General features: G+C 31.9%; 3 protein-coding genes across 3 annotated transcripts; 2 read left to right on the forward strand and 1 right to left on the reverse strand.

Moving 5' to 3' along the window:
- The first annotated feature begins 428 nt into the window (after positions 1–428).
- Positions 429–5,715, forward strand: LOC106327102 (ATPase 3, plasma membrane-type). The gene is made up of 14 exons (XM_013765140.1): positions 429–474; positions 617–685; positions 1,749–1,868; positions 1,951–2,187; positions 2,268–3,152; positions 3,225–3,474; positions 3,555–3,719; positions 3,793–4,031; positions 4,120–4,152; positions 4,240–4,482; positions 4,565–4,738; positions 4,812–4,994; positions 5,086–5,267; positions 5,378–5,715. Exons 2-14 carry the CDS (start codon positions 635–637, stop codon positions 5,469–5,471), a joined length of 2,856 nt encoding a protein of 951 aa, XP_013620594.1. The 5' UTR covers positions 429–474; positions 617–634; the 3' UTR covers positions 5,472–5,715.
- Positions 5,716–6,601: 886 nt separating this feature from the next.
- Positions 6,602–7,899, forward strand: LOC106324693. The gene is made up of 3 exons (XM_013762654.1): positions 6,602–6,849; positions 6,938–7,108; positions 7,506–7,899. The coding sequence occupies exons 1-3, from the start codon at positions 6,689–6,691 to the stop codon at positions 7,741–7,743; spliced, it is 570 nt and encodes a 189-aa protein (XP_013618108.1). The 5' UTR covers positions 6,602–6,688; the 3' UTR covers positions 7,744–7,899.
- Positions 7,900–8,123: 224 nt separating this feature from the next.
- On the reverse strand, positions 8,124–12,467 carry LOC106323076 (serum response factor homolog A-like). The gene is made up of 3 exons (XM_013761243.1): positions 12,172–12,467; positions 9,239–9,436; positions 8,124–8,678 (listed from the first exon to the last, which is right to left on the reverse strand). Exons 2-3 carry the CDS (start codon positions 9,344–9,346, stop codon positions 8,232–8,234), a joined length of 555 nt encoding a protein of 184 aa, XP_013616697.1. The 5' UTR covers positions 9,347–9,436; positions 12,172–12,467; the 3' UTR covers positions 8,124–8,231.
- Between the last annotated feature and the right edge of the window lie 4,729 nt (positions 12,468–17,196).

A 17,196-nucleotide genomic window follows, 5' to 3' on the forward strand; every position in this document is an offset into this window, starting at 1 on the left:
AATTGATGGCATTTTCGTAAATTATATGAACTTGTGGGGTGAATAAGTCAAAACCAATTTTAAAAAAAAAATGGAGGTTAGTTTTGTGTTTGACTTTAAGTTGTAGGTCAATTTTGCAAAAGCCCAATAGTCAAATAGTAAAATCTGACCGAGTTAATATTAATTAATGACATACTTAACACACGTCAAAGTGATAATAATATGATTTATTTATTTTTCTCGTCAAAGTGATAATAATATGATTTATTTATTTTTCTTGTCAAAGTGATGATATTTATCTTTTCAAGAATCTATTTATAATTAGGTCAACGTTTTTTTAAAAAGAGATGATAATTCTTCAGAATAATAACCTTTTCCGAAATATACGATTGGGAGACCTAAACGGTGTCGTATAAGTACGCAAGGGATATAAATAGAGCCACCAAATAGCCAACGTAGTTCACATTCACTTGCTCTCTTTCTCTAAAGAATCTGGTTCGTTTCAATTTTATTTTCTCTCCTTTTTTTTGTATTCTCGAATATATCTTCATCATCGCTACTTTCCTTTGCTTAACTTTTCAGCAGTTTTTCTGAATAATTTTAACGACTTTTCCTTTGTGTTTTGGTTTTAACGAAGGCACAGAGCTAGTAAAGCATGGTGGGTGGTGGTTCTCTTGAGGATATCAAGAACGAGAATGTTGATTTGGTATGAACTCTTTCTTGTTTTTAAACAAGTATCTATTTAAATTCTTATATTTTAGATGCGTTTGTTTAATGTTTTGGTTAATTTTTCAAAACGTAAATTTGTCAACAATATGTCGCTTGAGTTTGATTATGTTTTAAAGCTTGAGCTCCTCCACTTATACATCGATTCGATCTTGATCAATAAAAATCCATGAAAAATTCATACTTCTGATTTATTGGCGTCTTTCACGTATTTCTTTTTTTTCCAACTAGATTTTGGAAGTTTAGTCAATTGAAATCACAGAATCACGAGAATTTAGTTAGTCAATTAATCAATTATGTTAAGTGCTTACCACATAAAGCAGTAGTATTATTAAGTAGGACTCTTTTACTTTCACATGATTAGTTTTATTGTTACCTAATTTGAAAACTGTTTCTTAGAATGGTTATTAGTCAAATTGTTGGAAACAATTAGTACGTTTTGGATTTTTTCATACTCACGGGAAATCGCATCATCAGTATCATCAATGGTTTAACTACTTCCCTAGCTAGATGAACCCAACCTTCAATATTCACCTGATTTTCTGGACTCGGTTAATGATCCTATGTTATATTGACCGATTTGCCCCTATCATTATAAAATATGCCCTCAATAATATTAAGGATAAATTTGTATTTAATTTAAAAATTGCAAATACTAGTTTTCCTTATTTAATTTATTTGAATACAGAGTTTTACTTTTTTCTTTGGTTTTGTTTTAGTTATGATATTTTAGTATGCTAGTTTGTTTTGTTCTCACAGGTAAACTTTGACTGTTTTTTACCAAAAAAAAACTTTGACTGTTAGTAGAAAAATTACCATACATCGTATCTATAACGTTTTCAGTTCAGCATAGAATATAATATCATCGTTTCCATTGTACTTGCTATGAATAAAAATTATTATTATTATTATTATTTTCCTGAACATTGCTATGAATAAAGAGTTGGACATTTATTTTTATTTGCATAACAGGTTTAATAATATTACACACTTTTGATAAAAACATTGGATCATGTTCATGTTTTAATATTAATTAACTGCAGGAGAAAATACCAATTGAAGAAGTGTTCCAGCAGTTAAAATGCAGCAGAGATGGACTATCTGGAGCAGAAGGAGAGAGCAGACTCCAGCTCTTTGGCCCCAACAAACTCGAAGAGAAGAAGGTAACACTAAACTTTTTATACGTAGTTTTTGGCTTAACAAATCTAAGTGAAGTGAATAACCACAAAAAAAAACAAAAAACAGGAAAGCAAGATACTTAAGTTCTTGGGGTTTATGTGGAACCCTCTCTCTTGGGTTATGGAAGCAGCTGCAATCATGGCCATTGCCTTGGCTAATGGCGATGGACGTCCACCTGATTGGCAAGACTTTGTTGGTATTGTTTGTCTTTTGGTTATTAACTCAACCATCAGCTTTTGGGAAGAAAACAATGCCGGAAACGCTGCTGCTGCTCTCATGGCTGGTCTTGCTCCCAAAACAAAGGTTCCCTTTCAACCTCTCATGCTAGCTCTCACTATTCCACTAGATTTCTTGTTCCGCAAGTAACAGTATATGTTGTGTAGGTACTAAGAGATGGCAAATGGAGTGAGCAAGAAGCTTCTATTCTTGTCCCCGGAGATATCGTGAGCATCAAGCTAGGTGACATCATCCCTGCTGATGCACGTCTCCTAGAAGGCGACGCTTTAAAAGTTGACCAATCTGCTCTAACCGGTGAGTCTCTCCCTGCCACAAAAGGTCCAGGAGAAGAAGTCTTCTCTGGCTCTACTTGCAAGCAAGGTGAGATTGAAGCCGTTGTGATAGCCACTGGAGTTCACACCTTCTTCGGCAAGGCTGCTCATCTCGTTGACAGCACAAACCAAGTGGGACACTTCCAGCAAGTCCTCACCGCAATAGGAAACTTCTGCATCATCTCAATCGCTGTCGGTATAGTCATTGAGATCATAGTCATGTACCCTATCCAGCGCAGGAAGTACAGAGACGGTATCGATAACCTCCTGGTGCTTTTGATCGGTGGGATCCCCATTGCAATGCCTACTGTCTTGTCTGTGACGATGGCCATTGGTTCCCACAAGTTGTCTGAACAAGGAGCTATCACTAAAAGAATGACTGCCATTGAAGAGATGGCTGGCATGGATGTTCTGTGCAGTGATAAGACTGGTACTCTGACGCTGAACAAGCTGAGTGTTGACAAGAATCTGATTGAGGTTTGTGCAAGAGGCGTTGAGAAGGAAGAGGTTCTGCTCTTAGCTGCTAGGGCTTCAAGAACAGAGAATCAAGATGCTATTGACGCTGCTATGGTTGGTATGCTTGCTGATCCCAAAGAGGCGAGAGCTGGTATTAGAGAGATTCACTTCTTCCCATTCAATCCGGTAGACAAGAGAACAGCACTTACTTACATTGATGGTAATGGAGACTGGCACCGTGTAAGCAAAGGAGCTCCAGAGCAGGTAACTAGAATCTCATTTAAGTGTTACTTGCGAGTCAAGTAATGTCTCTAACCTTTTTGATGTTATATACAGATTCTTGATCTGTGCAATGCAAGAGCTGATCTGAGGAAGAGAGTCCACTCAGCGATTGATAAGTATGCTGAGCGTGGACTTAGGTCATTAGCTGTTGCAAGGCAGACAGTACCTGAGAAGACTAAAGAGAGCTCTGGTGGTCCATGGGAGTTTGTTGGTGTGTTGCCTTTGTTTGATCCTCCAAGACATGATAGTGCAGACACCATTAGAAGAGCTTTAGACCTTGGTGTCAACGTCAAGATGATCACTGGTTAATATCTTTCTAAATATATATATTCTTATATAATAATCTTAAAATGCTTGCTTATGGTTGTATTGGTTTTGTTATAGGTGATCAACTTGCTATTGCCAAAGAGACTGGACGTAGGCTAGGGATGGGATCAAACATGTACCCATCAGCTTCTCTTCTTGGTAATCACAAAGATGCAAACCTTGCTGCTATTCCCGTTGAAGAGTTGATTGAGAAGGCTGATGGCTTTGCTGGTGTCTTCCCAGGTTGGTGTACAAGCTTGCTCTCTCTTTCTTACATGTCCCTTCTTTGTTTTATGTTTGTATTTGAATCTGGCAGAGCACAAGTATGAGATTGTGAAGAAGTTGCAAGATTTGAAGCATATCTGTGGGATGACTGGTGATGGAGTGAATGATGCTCCTGCTTTGAAGAGAGCTGATATTGGTATAGCTGTTGCTGATGCTACAGACGCTGCACGTGGCGCTTCTGATATTGTTCTCACCGAGCCTGGTCTTAGTGTTATCATCAGCGCGGTCTTAACCAGTAGAGCTATCTTCCAAAGAATGAAGAACTACACAGTGAGTGTGCTCTCCTCTCTTTTAAGCTATAACTTTATTTTATAATACATTTTTCTAATCACCAATGTCACTTTGTGTTTTCTAACAGATTTATGCAGTCTCTATCACCATTCGTATAGTGGTAAGTAATTAAAATTTGTATATATTCTTGAATATTCTATCAAATAATCTTTATGTTTATGGTCTCTCTTTGTATCTTTTTTTACAGTTTGGGTTCATGCTCATTGCTTTGATATGGAAGTTCGACTTTTCGCCGTTCATGGTTTTGATCATTGCTATCTTGAACGATGGAACAATCATGACCATCTCAAAGGACAAAGTGGTGCCTTCTCCTACACCAGATAGCTGGAAACTCAAAGAGATATTCGCAACCGGCATTGTCCTTGGAGGCTACATGGCTATAGTGACTGTTGTTTTCTTCTGGGCTGCTTACAGAACCGACTTCTTCCCGGTATATATATCTTGACATTTAAACACTCTCTATGTCTCTCACTCAAATCACATAAGCATAACTCTGTTTTGTTTTTCTATAGAGAACATTCCATGTGAGAGACTTAAGAGGCAATGAACATGAGATGATGTCTGCTTTGTACTTACAAGTCAGTATAGTGAGCCAAGCTCTTATCTTCGTCACCCGATCAAGAGGCTGGTCTTTTCTTGAACGACCTGGTTGGCTCTTGCTTATTGCCTTCTGGATTGCACAAGCGGTAAAAGCATTTAAACATTCTTCTTGATTTATAAACTTATCTCATCATTGATTCATATACTTTGATGTTGTAGATTGCAACTGGTGTTGCTGTTTTGGCTGATTGGGAGTTTGCTAGAATCAAAGGAATAGGGCTTGGATGGGCTGGAGTTATCTGGCTTTACAGTATTGTCTTTTACATTCCATTGGACATGCTCAAGTTTGCAATCCGTTACATACTATCTGGAACTGCATGGAACAATCTCATTGACAACAAGGTATGTTTTTGTTTCTTAGTTACTTGCTTACTACGTTATTCTTGTTCTTAAGACCAACACAATCTCTTTGTGTCTCTCTTTTTGTGTTAAGACTGCGTTTACGACTAAGCAAAACTATGGGATTGAGGAGAGAGAGGCACAATGGGCTCTCGCACAGAGGACTTTACATGGTCTTCAGAATCAAGAAACGGCTAATGTTTTTCCTGAGAAAGGTGGCTACAGAGAACTGTCTGAGATCGCTGAACAAGCCAAGAGACGAGCTGAGATCGCTAGGTAATGATAAATATTCCTAAGGTTTATTATCACCAATTAACAAAAACCTTAGGTTTCTTGTGAGTCAAGTTAACATTAGGGTTTTGATGTGTTGTTATTGTTGGTTGAAGGCTTAGGGAACTTCATACGCTGAAAGGGCATGTAGAGTCAGTGGTGAAGCTTAAGGGACTTGACATTGAGACAGCTGGTCACTACACCGTTTAATAACAAGATGGACTCAAGAGAAGATGATTAAGGAAGAAGAAGATCGTTTGTTTAACGGATGATAATATCATAAGATGAGAGGCAATAAAGTGTTGTTTTAGGTGTTTTGTGTTAAGTTCCTCTAAACTCCTTGGGGCTTTTTTTTTTCTTCTTCTTCTTCCTTGATTTTAGACTTTAATTATAATTGTGGTTTCAGTTTGCTCTGTGTTGGAGACAAAAGATAAGATAATATAATAATTTCTTAGGTTTATACAATTTAGTTTAGATATGCATATCATAATTCTTCTTAAAAGTTTAATATCCTCATTTGGCTAATTATTCTGAACTTCTTACACGAATACAAAAACCTAATATACGATTGTATGGAATATCTAAAGTGAACAGCATCTCTAAAAAAAATATGACATGGCTATTGAAATTGATGACATGGTTTCCGAAAAAATATGACATATATAATTTCATTTAATATTGATTTATATTTTTGGCAAATTTATTAGAATATGGTAATAATTCATATACTACATTTAATATTGATATTTCTTTTTGATAAACTTTTTTTAAATATGATAATATCTCATACACCATCTATAAAATAAATATATTTATATATAACATTTTAAATTTTGAAATATTATTATTTTTGTATAATTATACAATTTGTATTACTAAAACTTTCAAAAATTTCTACAATTTTACAATTTTTAAAAAATTTATATATCTAATCGTAAGAACATTAGTTTCTTATATATCTACAAATTTTATAAATATTGTTTAGACTAAATTTTTGATAATTATACAATTTTATATCATTTTATTAGTTTTATACAAATTGATTTAATATATATCAAATCTATATTAAATATTAGTAAAAAAATAGTAAAATCTATAATATTTAAGAAAATTTATTTTTAAATATGAGTTAGATTTAAAACATTTCTTACCACTTAGTTTATCAAAAAAACAAAAGAATAACATTCTCATATTTATCTTGGTCCAAGAGAATATCGGGGTCCGGTTCGTTTACTTCTTCCGACCGGTTAGATATACATAACCGGATATCATAATCCGTTGTAGATAGTGGATACATGTGTTCTTGAGTAGACCACTAGTTATAACCCACGTGGCAATCTCTTTATCACAAAGCCAAAAGCTAGAAAAGAAAAGAAACCGAGAAGACGAGAAAGATCTTTTCGAAACAGAACAGAGAGACAGCAAAAATGTATTTCGCAGCTATAGCTTCTTCACGACAAAGCTTTCAATCAAACACTTTCAGTTTCCAAGACAGTTTTAAATTCAGATACAGTAATAAACTCACTCGTCCTAAGTCAATCTGTTGCAAGTCTCCACACCACGACGACGAAGAAACTGATTCTTCCCGGTAGTTTTATTTATCTTTAAAGACTTTTTCATTCTGATTTCGATTTTGTTCTCCTATTCAATTATATTTTTTGTTAATTATTTAACAGGAAACATGAGAAACAGCTGGCGAAATTGGCAGTCGCGACCTTAGCGGTTGGCGTTTTGGCTTTGGGATCCGTTGGAGATGCGTCTGCGGCTAAGAGCGGCGGAAGAATCGGTGGTCAAGCGTTTCGGTCTTCAGCTCCTCGGCCTCCTCCTAGGATAAACAACCGATCGAGGTAATTATCTTTTTTTTTTTTTACCAAGATCTTATTTTGATTTTAATTATGTGCTAGTTACATGTTAAGCATAATAATCAATAAATAAAATCTCCAAATAAAAGAGGCTTCATAAATGGGCCGTACAGATCTCATGTCCACATTATAGCCCATTATTATTAAACTTTAAGGCCCTTGTATTTTGTTGATTGGTTCATTGGTTGTGTAGTTTTTCTCCAAATAAACTCACAAACTTTAGCTTTATGTATCAAACATGTATACATAAATTATACACAAAAACATAAAAGGTTATACTGATGATTGTATTATTTGTTAATTTTTTTATATTGTAAATGCAAACACAAATATAAAATTGGCGTAGTTCAATTATATCCTTAACGTAGATTTCTCTTTACAGGACCAACATCTACGTGAATCCTCAGGTTGCACCACCTTTAATCGGTGGCTATGGATATGGCTACGGCGGTTGGGGATGGTCACCGTTTTCTTTCTTTGCCCCTGGTCCTGCGGTGGCAGTTGGTGGCGGTGGTGGCCTGGACCTCCTAGTTCTCTTCATGTTTTTTGGGGCCGCTTCAGCCGTGGCCAGAAACTTTTTCCGATCAAGAAATGAAGAAGACGACGAAGATGACTATTAGGGCCGGGAAAGAATAAAATCAAAGAGGCATGTGTTATTACAAACATAGTCAAATATACCATTTGTGTTAAAAGTTATGATGAAACAGACGGTTTGTAAACCTTGAGATTAGTAACTAATTAAGACCAATCCAAAAACTTATAGCAAACTCAAATTGAATCATTCTCAAAATTTCAAATTTAGCATATTTTCTGTTTTTGTTGATACTTTATATTTTAAGTTCCATCCTTCTTATAATCATTCCTCACTGAGCTTCTACGAGCACGTAAAATGAATTAAAGCAAAAATATATACAGAAAACAAAATACTTAAGGGGTTATTTTGTCAATGGTTGATCGGTGTTAACTCAGAAACATAATAAGAGCTACTACTAAAGTAAGCAAATCTGGTAAACAATAATACAATAGTAATAAATCAGATACAAAGGGGAAAAAAAAATCAAGAAGAAGACGAAGAAGGAAAAATAAAGAGTCGGTGAATTAACAAAAATCAAGAAGTTCGGTTAATACTCAATCCTTGAAAGAGCCAATGAGATCTCTTCTTCTCTCGATCCAACGACGTCGTACTTGAGCTGCTCATAGGCGTGTTTGGTCCACTACTTTCTTGATTATTACTGTTATTGTTATCATTGCTCTGATTATTACAGTTATCTGATGATGATCTAAACGACGTTGTCGATGAGTAGTCCATGTCCTTGTTCGTAGATGAAGAAGACATTCCAATGCTCAATGTCAGTTCTAGTTCGCTCTCTTCAATATGATCCGTAGTTTTGTTCCTCGCTCTAACCTCACTTTCGAGGTCTATGCCTGACCAGCTTCTGATTCTCTCTCTTGGACCGGTTTGGTCTTTGTTGTTAATAGTACAATATTGGCTTCTATGTTTGAGCTGGTCCATCATCATTTTCTGTATATTATATACTCTATGCAGCTCTCGTACCTGCGATAATCATTTTGTTATATACTTATATATATGGTTTATCTCAAACCAAATTAGAACAATCAATCAAATCCAAACCAAACAGAAGTTTTGAGCATAAAATAGTGTAACTTAGTTGGACCTAAAAGAAAAAACAAATATTAATCTAATTATATTTTTTGTCAACTATCTAATTGTATATACATAATACATATATAAATGAAGTAAATATACTGAACTTGTCCAACCCAATATGAGTATATAAACTAGGTAATAGAGAAATGTAATTCGTTTGTATCTAAAGACTATAACTATTAATATCCAAAGAGCTATAAAATTGATTAATATAAACCAAAAAGGGAAATTAAACTCAAGGCAAAACCTACAATAATAAATAGAAATCGAGTTTGAATCACTCCAAACAGATCCATATATATATACTCTATTTATTTTTAGTTTGGTTACTTCAACAAAAATGAAAAATCTGATGTTCTAAACCAAAACTGAACACGAAACAAAATTGAATAATCAAATCCATATATATGCGCAACATATGCATGCGTTAGTATATGTATACGTACCTGTTGCTTGAAAACATCTTCTTGGGTTTGCATTGTATGTCTGATCGATTCAGCTTTTTGCTTTTCAAGAGACCTATCCATTGGCCTTTGGAGATTTCCGTTGACCATTAACACCAAATCTGATAAATCCACCACGATTAACACTCTTTAACCCAAATGAGTTTGTCGTAATTGGCTCAACAATCTTTGTTCCCATGCCTGAAACGTATTCACACACTTCAGAAACATTTGATGATTGTTAAAACACATACATGTGATTATGATGTTGATGGAGTAATCGTCAGAAGCCACTACTAGTTCTTGAAGTGATGGGTTTATAGACAAAAGAAGGTTGACTAGTGGGTCACAATTTTGAATTTGATTAGATTCTATCTCATGGTATTTTCTCTCAAAGCCAAGTGTTTTAGTAACCGAATCAGAATGTCTTTCTGATCACCACCAAATCGATGGATACACAAGTTAGACCACAAATTACTGGGTTATAATTTAAATAAAAAGTTGTTAGTAATCAGAGAAGTGGAAAATTAGAAATTTCCAAATAAAATGACTAAGCTAATTTTCTGACAAAAATGATCTTCCACGATATTTTTTTTATTCTGGACAACATTATACGACTTCTCCCACCAATAAGGTAACATTACAAAATAATTTTCAACGGAAACTGAATTATTTATTTTTATAATCAATGCAAATAATATCTTGATTATTTCTTTTAGTACTCTTATATATATATACTATCCATGAAAAAGCATTGCTATGAAAATAAGATATCTTAATCTTATGTCGTAAACGATTCAAAAATATGATTCTATAACTAAATGGTTTTAATAATGATGCAAAATAGTACCAGAGTATTCACTAATACTCTTTTGTTGGTAATTTCACTACTAAAGTTTAAAATATAATGATTCGACTCGTCACTTGCAATAAGTATAAAATGTGAACCTTTCGTCAAAAAAAAAAAAATAAGTATTAAAATGTGTGGTGAAGATTGGCAAAGGACGATAAAAAAGAGCAAGTTGTTGATTTTTTTCAGTTGCTTTTTGGATAAGCATGACTTATATAGAATATGAGAAATTAAGAATTGTTAAGAGAAAACATATAGACTATACAAAACCACTGTTTTCTTTTTGAAACTTTGGTTACAAAACCATCGTTGTCATCACATCTTCGATTGGTTGGCTTCATTTTCAGCTTCAAAGTGCATTTTATTCAAAATAAAACAGAAAATAAAGCACATATCTTCCCATGGTTTACTTCATTTATTTATTGTAAAAGGAATATTCTAAATATATTTCATGTCCACTTTATCATTAATTATTAATAATATCTTATACTTTTTCATATTTAATAATTTTATCCAACTCTTTTGTTTTAACAATAATCTAACATTATTATTATTTAATATAAATTAAACATTATCATGTTAAAAAATTATTACATAACATAGATAAACAAACACAGAACACCATATTTTGTAAAAAAAAAAGATTTTATATAATATTTTCTTTAAATGATTAATAAAAGTGTTTAGAAGTAAAATGAGAACTTATTTATCTTCTTTATTTTTAAACGAATTAAAGTTCTTAAAATGAATATTCTCATGTTTTTCAATATAAATATCTAATTAGATGAAAATAATTGTCGAAATTTTGAAATTGATTAGATAATATTGACATATATAATTTATTTCGGTAAAAGATAAAAACAAATAAAAATTAAGGACCAATTTATAATTTAAAAAATTTAACTTAAAAAATGAAGCAATAAACAGTATTGCTTCAAATTTGAAGTCATATTGTTCATTGCTTCAAATTTTGAAACAAGAAATGAAGCACCATTGGAATAAAATATGTTTTAAAATGAAACAAAAGTGAAAAATGAAGCACCAAGATGGTTTTTTAAAAAAAAAACTACAAAACAACAAAAAAACACTATTCGAGCAGTCGGTTTAAAATCAAATAAGATTTCCATTTTAGTATAACACTATGACTTGATGATCATGCGAATATTGCCTATTTTCTATTTAAACGAATATATACATATATATATATATATAAACGAATATTATATTATATATATATATCTGTCACATCGTCCATAATGCTCTTGCATTTCATGCAAAGGGGACTGTGTCGCCTAAGTTTCCACTGATACTTGTTTCCTTCAATGTTTGAAAAAGTTGCCTACACATAAATCATATCTTTTTTTTTTTTGAACACCACACATAAATCATAGCAATAACTTATCTATGACTCATGTACATCTGTGATCTATCTATACACACGCGCGCATAGACATAAAAGACATGAGAAAATCATGTCTATGCATCTATATTTGTAGGGAGCCAAATTACCTCAATAGGGGATAAGACAAGGGCAATAATTTGGTTGAAAGATAACGTTTATTAAGTTCAACGATAACGTTTGTGATGTATATATGTATATTTCTATAAAAATATCTGGTTCGCTATCAACATTTGATTATTAACTATACTTTTTTTTGGTAAACATGTTAAAATATATTACCCATTTTGGTTATTTACAGAAGTTACAATGTAAACGGGTAGAGAAAGAAACAAAAGACTAAACAACGACCAATAACAAATGAAAAAACGTAACAGTCAGGGAAGAAGAAGAAGAGGAGAAGACTACATACAAACATATTATCAACTATACTATTCACACAGGTCTTGAAATTTAAAACAAACTTAAGCCAATTGTGACTTTCTTTTTTCTCTTACATATACATATATTTGTATTATATATGTGTGCAGAAAGTGCCACTTGTATACAGATCTGTTCCATTGTATAAACGCACACACATATACATGTATAGCAACCCTTTCTACAAATAGTTCAACACTTGCATCGATCCGTAAAATACCCACCGAAATGAATATATATACTCTATAAAAGTTACCAAAAAATTACCTGGAAAGAAGAGTGGCCAAGCTGTGATTCTCTCCAAAGAAGGTCATTGATAACATGCATGTTCTAAGCTCATGCCCCAAAACTCACTTAAAGAAGCCCTTCAAGACGTACTGCACTGCACTTACCTTATAGAAAATGTTTCTTTACCAATTTCCTCCAAAACATAACATAATAAGTATTCCAGAATCTGAGAGATCACTTTTAAGATTTTGTCTACAACAATATAAAGCAGTGTGGAAGGAGGAATAGAGATATAGAAAGAGGAGGGTAGAGAGAGAAGATGGAATAATGGGAACTGGCAGCTAAGGCAATGCTTTAAATTAAAAAAGGATAAAAAAAGACATACTAATATATGTATATATTGTGAAAAAAGAAATATATATATATATATATATCCTCTCATATTGTGTTAATGGTTGATGAGTTCTATTTCGTAAGCTCGTCTTTGAGCGCAAGGTGGAGCACTCCTCTCCTGAAGTTCTGTTTTACTCATCTACCTCTCGACTTCGTGTCTTTGTTAGGTTTTAATGGGTTTGTGTTGTATCCATCTTTTGGCTCCGGGTGATACATGTTACCTCGCCGGGCTCTGGAAAGAATGTATTCCTTGTCGGCTCTGGTTTGTAATAATTGTTGTTTTTATGTTTAATATAATCTACAGATGACAAAAAAAAAAAGGTCTGAAGAAGAACCATTTTCATTTCATAGAACCATTTTAAGTGATGGAAGTTAAATCGTTCTGAAAGGCTAATTTTTGACAGGCTGTGGTATTTGTGAAGGAGGCAAGGAAAAGGCTGAAAGTTATCTTATAAAAAAGCTGAGATTTTTCATATGCTTACTTGCTTGGCTTTCATCGACAGATAGAGAAGACACAAGGCAATGACTACTTTGTTAATAAAAAAAGTCTCTAACTTGAGAGTCATTTATTCTCTTCACGAAGATGATTTTGTTTTGATTGATTTACATGTCACAATATATAAAAAATGAATTTTTAGAATATATAAAAATATATTGAAGAAAATGTTCACCATGTTGTAGTTTTAACTCAAAGATGATAAATTGTTATGTTCAAGAATTTACATATATATATTAATTATTACTGATAAAATATAGAATCCTAAGTCTTATGAAAGTATATTCTGTAAATTATGTGTATATAATTTTCTTGCAAGCGGCGGTATGATGAACTAGAAAATGATTTACTAGCCAATATATTCCTGACAAGTTCTCACTGGACATGATCAACATATTATTATAACAACCAATTGAAGACATAGCTTCTATCTTCTTTGTAACAAAATACTGCCGTGCAAACCCTTTTTTCAGAAAAAAAAAAAAAAATACTGCCGTCTCGTTTTTGTAGTATTTTTACAAACTAAAATGATTCCACGTTATATATATTCTTCACTAATGTAAATAAAGATGTATATTTTCTCCACCATCATCATCCGTACGGGGTATTATCCAACCATACAAACCCCCATGATTGTCATTTTTGATCTGACACCAAGTTAAATTAGAGATATCCCTTATACTAAATCACTTGTTTATAAATGGGATAATAACTTTTCAATTTTCGTTTCCCTGTGATGATTTTATAAATTTCGTTTTGAATGCATATGAATACGTTTTGTACATATATAATGGAAATTAAAATAAATAGTTGATGTTTGAATTAGCTAGGAGCTTCTATCAACCCTAGACTCACACAAATTTGTCGGGGACGAGTGCATATAGGCTGACTGACCTACCGCCCGAATAAAATTCGTAAGGAACTAATGATAACTTTGCTTCAAAAGTCTATAAAACATGTTATAAATAGTGTAATAAGTTGCTAGCAACATCTTTGTAAACGAAAATTTGGTATTAATCTTCATTTTATCCCAAAATTGTTATGAATAGTGTAACTACATTATTTCTTGATTTATTGGAAATTATTTGGCAAAATGTCAACCGGTCAATTAATAATCGATGAAGTCTTAGATTATCAATTATTTATCAAAACTGACTATAAGTAAATGAATATACATATGAGTGATATATAAACTTATACAAAATGATTCATTGTGTTTTGTTTTAAATATGCCAAATGAAAAAAGATGAACCATAACAATTAAAACCATATAAATAGAACTTAAGCTTCTTCATAAGACTCTAAACAACCCATCAAAGAATAGAAAAGAAAAATTATCAGCACATGATTTAATGGCATTTATTTTTTATTATATAATATATAAATGATATACTGTGGTTATTTTAATATGGCTTGTCTTAACTTGTTTCATTTTAACAAAAAAAAAACTTGTTTCATTTTCTCCTCTCAAACAAATCTACTGCTAACATGGTTTTTGTTTCCAGTTCAAGAAAAAGAAAAGAAATCTACTGCTAACATGGGATTTGATTACGCACCGACTTATCGTAATTATTTTTGAATAAATATAGGTCAATATCATAATAATAATGATTATTGCTCATTAGTTCATTCATTACTTAGACATACTATCGTATATGAGTTATTTTGGAGTTCACAGATCTAGCTGATCTTTTAAGTTTCAACTAATTGCCGGTGCATTAAGAAACACATCTCATTGTATTTTGCTATTACCATCCTTAAATCCAGATACAAAATGAGTACTGTATCTCAATAAATATAAATTCAAAAAATAAAAAACTATATTGGTCTGCGTTTAATATTTAACTCCAGGATTTTGTAATAGAAAAACAAAAATGATTCCTTCCGCGGATGCATGCGTATGTTAATAAACTAATATAATTTCAATAAACAATTTAATGTGATAAAAAAAAGAGCTGGCTGGATTAGCGGAACCATGTGAGACGAGAAGCAAGGAGGAAACAAACTCATACTACTATATAGAAATCTAAACCCACACAAAACATGATCTCAAGTACAATACTTAAGAGTAATTAGAGACACGATCTTTGCTTTTATTGGCTTAAATAAAATCGGACTTGTTTAGAGTTCCCAAAGTTTGAATCTGCAAGTCAACATCTAAATTTCGTAACATGATATATATATAGACCAATACTTACAATGTTTTTTGATGTGGATATATTATATTTGTAAGAGATAAACGGTGACGGCCGAACTGGGAATACACACGGTAGAAAATAAAGCGTAATCAGAGCCGTTTCTCAACAGAAACAGATGAAGCATATGTTTTGGGGCCAGTGGCGTTAAATAATCTTTTAGGGCCAAATTTTGCAAAGTTATCGTTAGTTCATTGATTTGTTAAGCCGTTCTTATTGGATCATGACACGTGTTCAAGACATATGAATGGTCTAGGGTTAAATAATTTTTTATTAAAAACTTGGGACCAAATTATTTTTATGGCTCTTCTTTTCCACGAAAATAATAGTTTTACAATTTCTATTTGTTTCACAAACATAATAATTTTGTATCTTTAATGTAATTTTATAACTTTTTATTTTGTCCATATTAGTTAAAACAATTACTACATATAATATTTTTTTTTAAATTATGTATTAAGATAAAATTATTTTAAATATTTAAACTCTCTTTTAAAAAGTGTGCGAAAGCTTCAAAACAACTATCCTTACGAAAGGATACCTTTTACCTCTTTTTAAGTTTAGATGTTTGTTAAACCATTTCTTTTTGCTTTACCTAACACAATTTGTTTGTATACCTGAAATTAATGGGAAAAAAAACTAAAGATAATCAAAGTTATTTTGTCCGCCGCAGGCTAGATAGATGATACAATATAAGAACAGACGAATAAGAATAGACATGTGTGCTATCTAAATGTGAATAATATTCTTTTCATCGTAATATAAATTATTTGTATTGTTGTTATACCCAAACAATCACATATTGAAAACAAGAATCCAACCGAGAAATCATCCAAATATTTTAATTGAAAATAGCACACAATATGCATTTGGATTAAACTGAATTAAAACAATTCACTTTACTAAAATAAATAAAAAGTAATTAGTTCTTATAGTTAATTACTTTTTTTTTTCTTTCTAAAACCTTCTCAGGTAATTCTTATGTATTCTAAAAATGGTGTTTTAGGTTGTTCACACATATTAACAAACAATAAATAGTTATTTTTGTCTATTATTTTCTAGTTTTACTTTATTTTTTAAATTTTTTAAAATATTTACTTTCTAATTAAATTTAACCATTATATTTTTACATTTGAATTTATATTTTAATTTTAAAATAAAATATATTAACTGAAATTAAAAATATCAATTTTTATAATATAAAAACAAAATTTATAATATCAATTTTTTAAAAATACGCAAGGATTAGTTTTTTATTTTCTTAATAGTGAACCTTATATTAGTTACACTCTTATGATTTTAAAGAATCTATTATTCTATTCCATAAAACTACATCCCCAATATATAAATGGCGAAAACAAGGAGGGGTGACTTTGTAAACTTATTATTATGGTCCATTGATTTGATGTGAATAATGTAAAAGGACAGAAGTTTGCTGACGTTGTTTTTGTTTATTTTTAAATTAAAAATACATATAGCAAATTTTGTTAATATAGTAAAATATATCTTTTTATTCTCTATAATTTGATATCCACTTTGATATATTTTTTTGTTATATTTTAAAATCTATACTTGTACACGTATTCAATGATTGTGTTATGGATAAGTGATATATAGATGTTTGAAAAACATGGATACACTACAAGAAATTCTGGTTTTAGCCACGAAAAATGTTGCGGCTATCGACTAATTTTTGTGGCTATTAAACGCTTAGCCACGAATCGTCACAAAAAAAATTCGTTGACTATGAGCTTGTGGCAATCGGATGATTGTTGCTATTTGTTGCTGTACTTCTACTCACAAACGATTTTTGTGGCCGATAGCTACAAATAGCGCTAACTAGGGTTCGTTGCAATTGTAGCTACAAAAAGTCACATTCTAAACTGTAGAAAATATTCTACAAATAGCTACAAAACTAATTGTGGATATGAAACACAAATAGTCACAATAATTTTGTGGTTTTATTAGCCACAACTCGTG

The sequence above is a fragment of the Brassica oleracea genome, chromosome C2 (genome assembly GCF_000695525.1).
Source record: "Brassica oleracea var. oleracea cultivar TO1000 chromosome C2, BOL, whole genome shotgun sequence".
In the NCBI taxonomy this organism is placed as follows: Eukaryota; Viridiplantae; Streptophyta; class Magnoliopsida; order Brassicales; family Brassicaceae; genus Brassica; species Brassica oleracea.

Excerpts from the sequence above, each read along its gene's own strand:
- LOC106327102 (XM_013765140.1), top strand. The coding sequence starts at position 635 with ATGGTGGGTGGTGGTTCTCTTGAGGATATCAAGAACGAGAATGTTGAT. Across the intron at positions 1,869-1,950 it reads ACAAACTCGAAGAGAAGAAG|GAAAGCAAGATACTTAAGTT; the intron begins GTAACACTAAAC and ends AACAAAAAACAG. Across the intron at positions 2,188-2,267 it reads GTCTTGCTCCCAAAACAAAG|GTACTAAGAGATGGCAAATG; the intron begins GTTCCCTTTCAA and ends TATGTTGTGTAG.
- LOC106323076 (XM_013761243.1), bottom strand. The coding sequence starts at position 9,346 with ATGGTCAACGGAAATCTCCAAAGGCCAATGGATAGGTCTCTTGAAAAG. Across the intron at positions 8,679-9,238 it reads AAGATGTTTTCAAGCAACAG|GTACGAGAGCTGCATAGAGT; the intron begins GTACGTATACAT and ends TGATTATCGCAG.
- LOC106324693 (XM_013762654.1), top strand. The coding sequence starts at position 6,689 with ATGTATTTCGCAGCTATAGCTTCTTCACGACAAAGCTTTCAATCAAAC. Across the intron at positions 6,850-6,937 it reads GAAGAAACTGATTCTTCCCG|GAAACATGAGAAACAGCTGG; the intron begins GTAGTTTTATTT and ends ATTATTTAACAG. Across the intron at positions 7,109-7,505 it reads AGGATAAACAACCGATCGAG|GACCAACATCTACGTGAATC; the intron begins GTAATTATCTTT and ends TTCTCTTTACAG.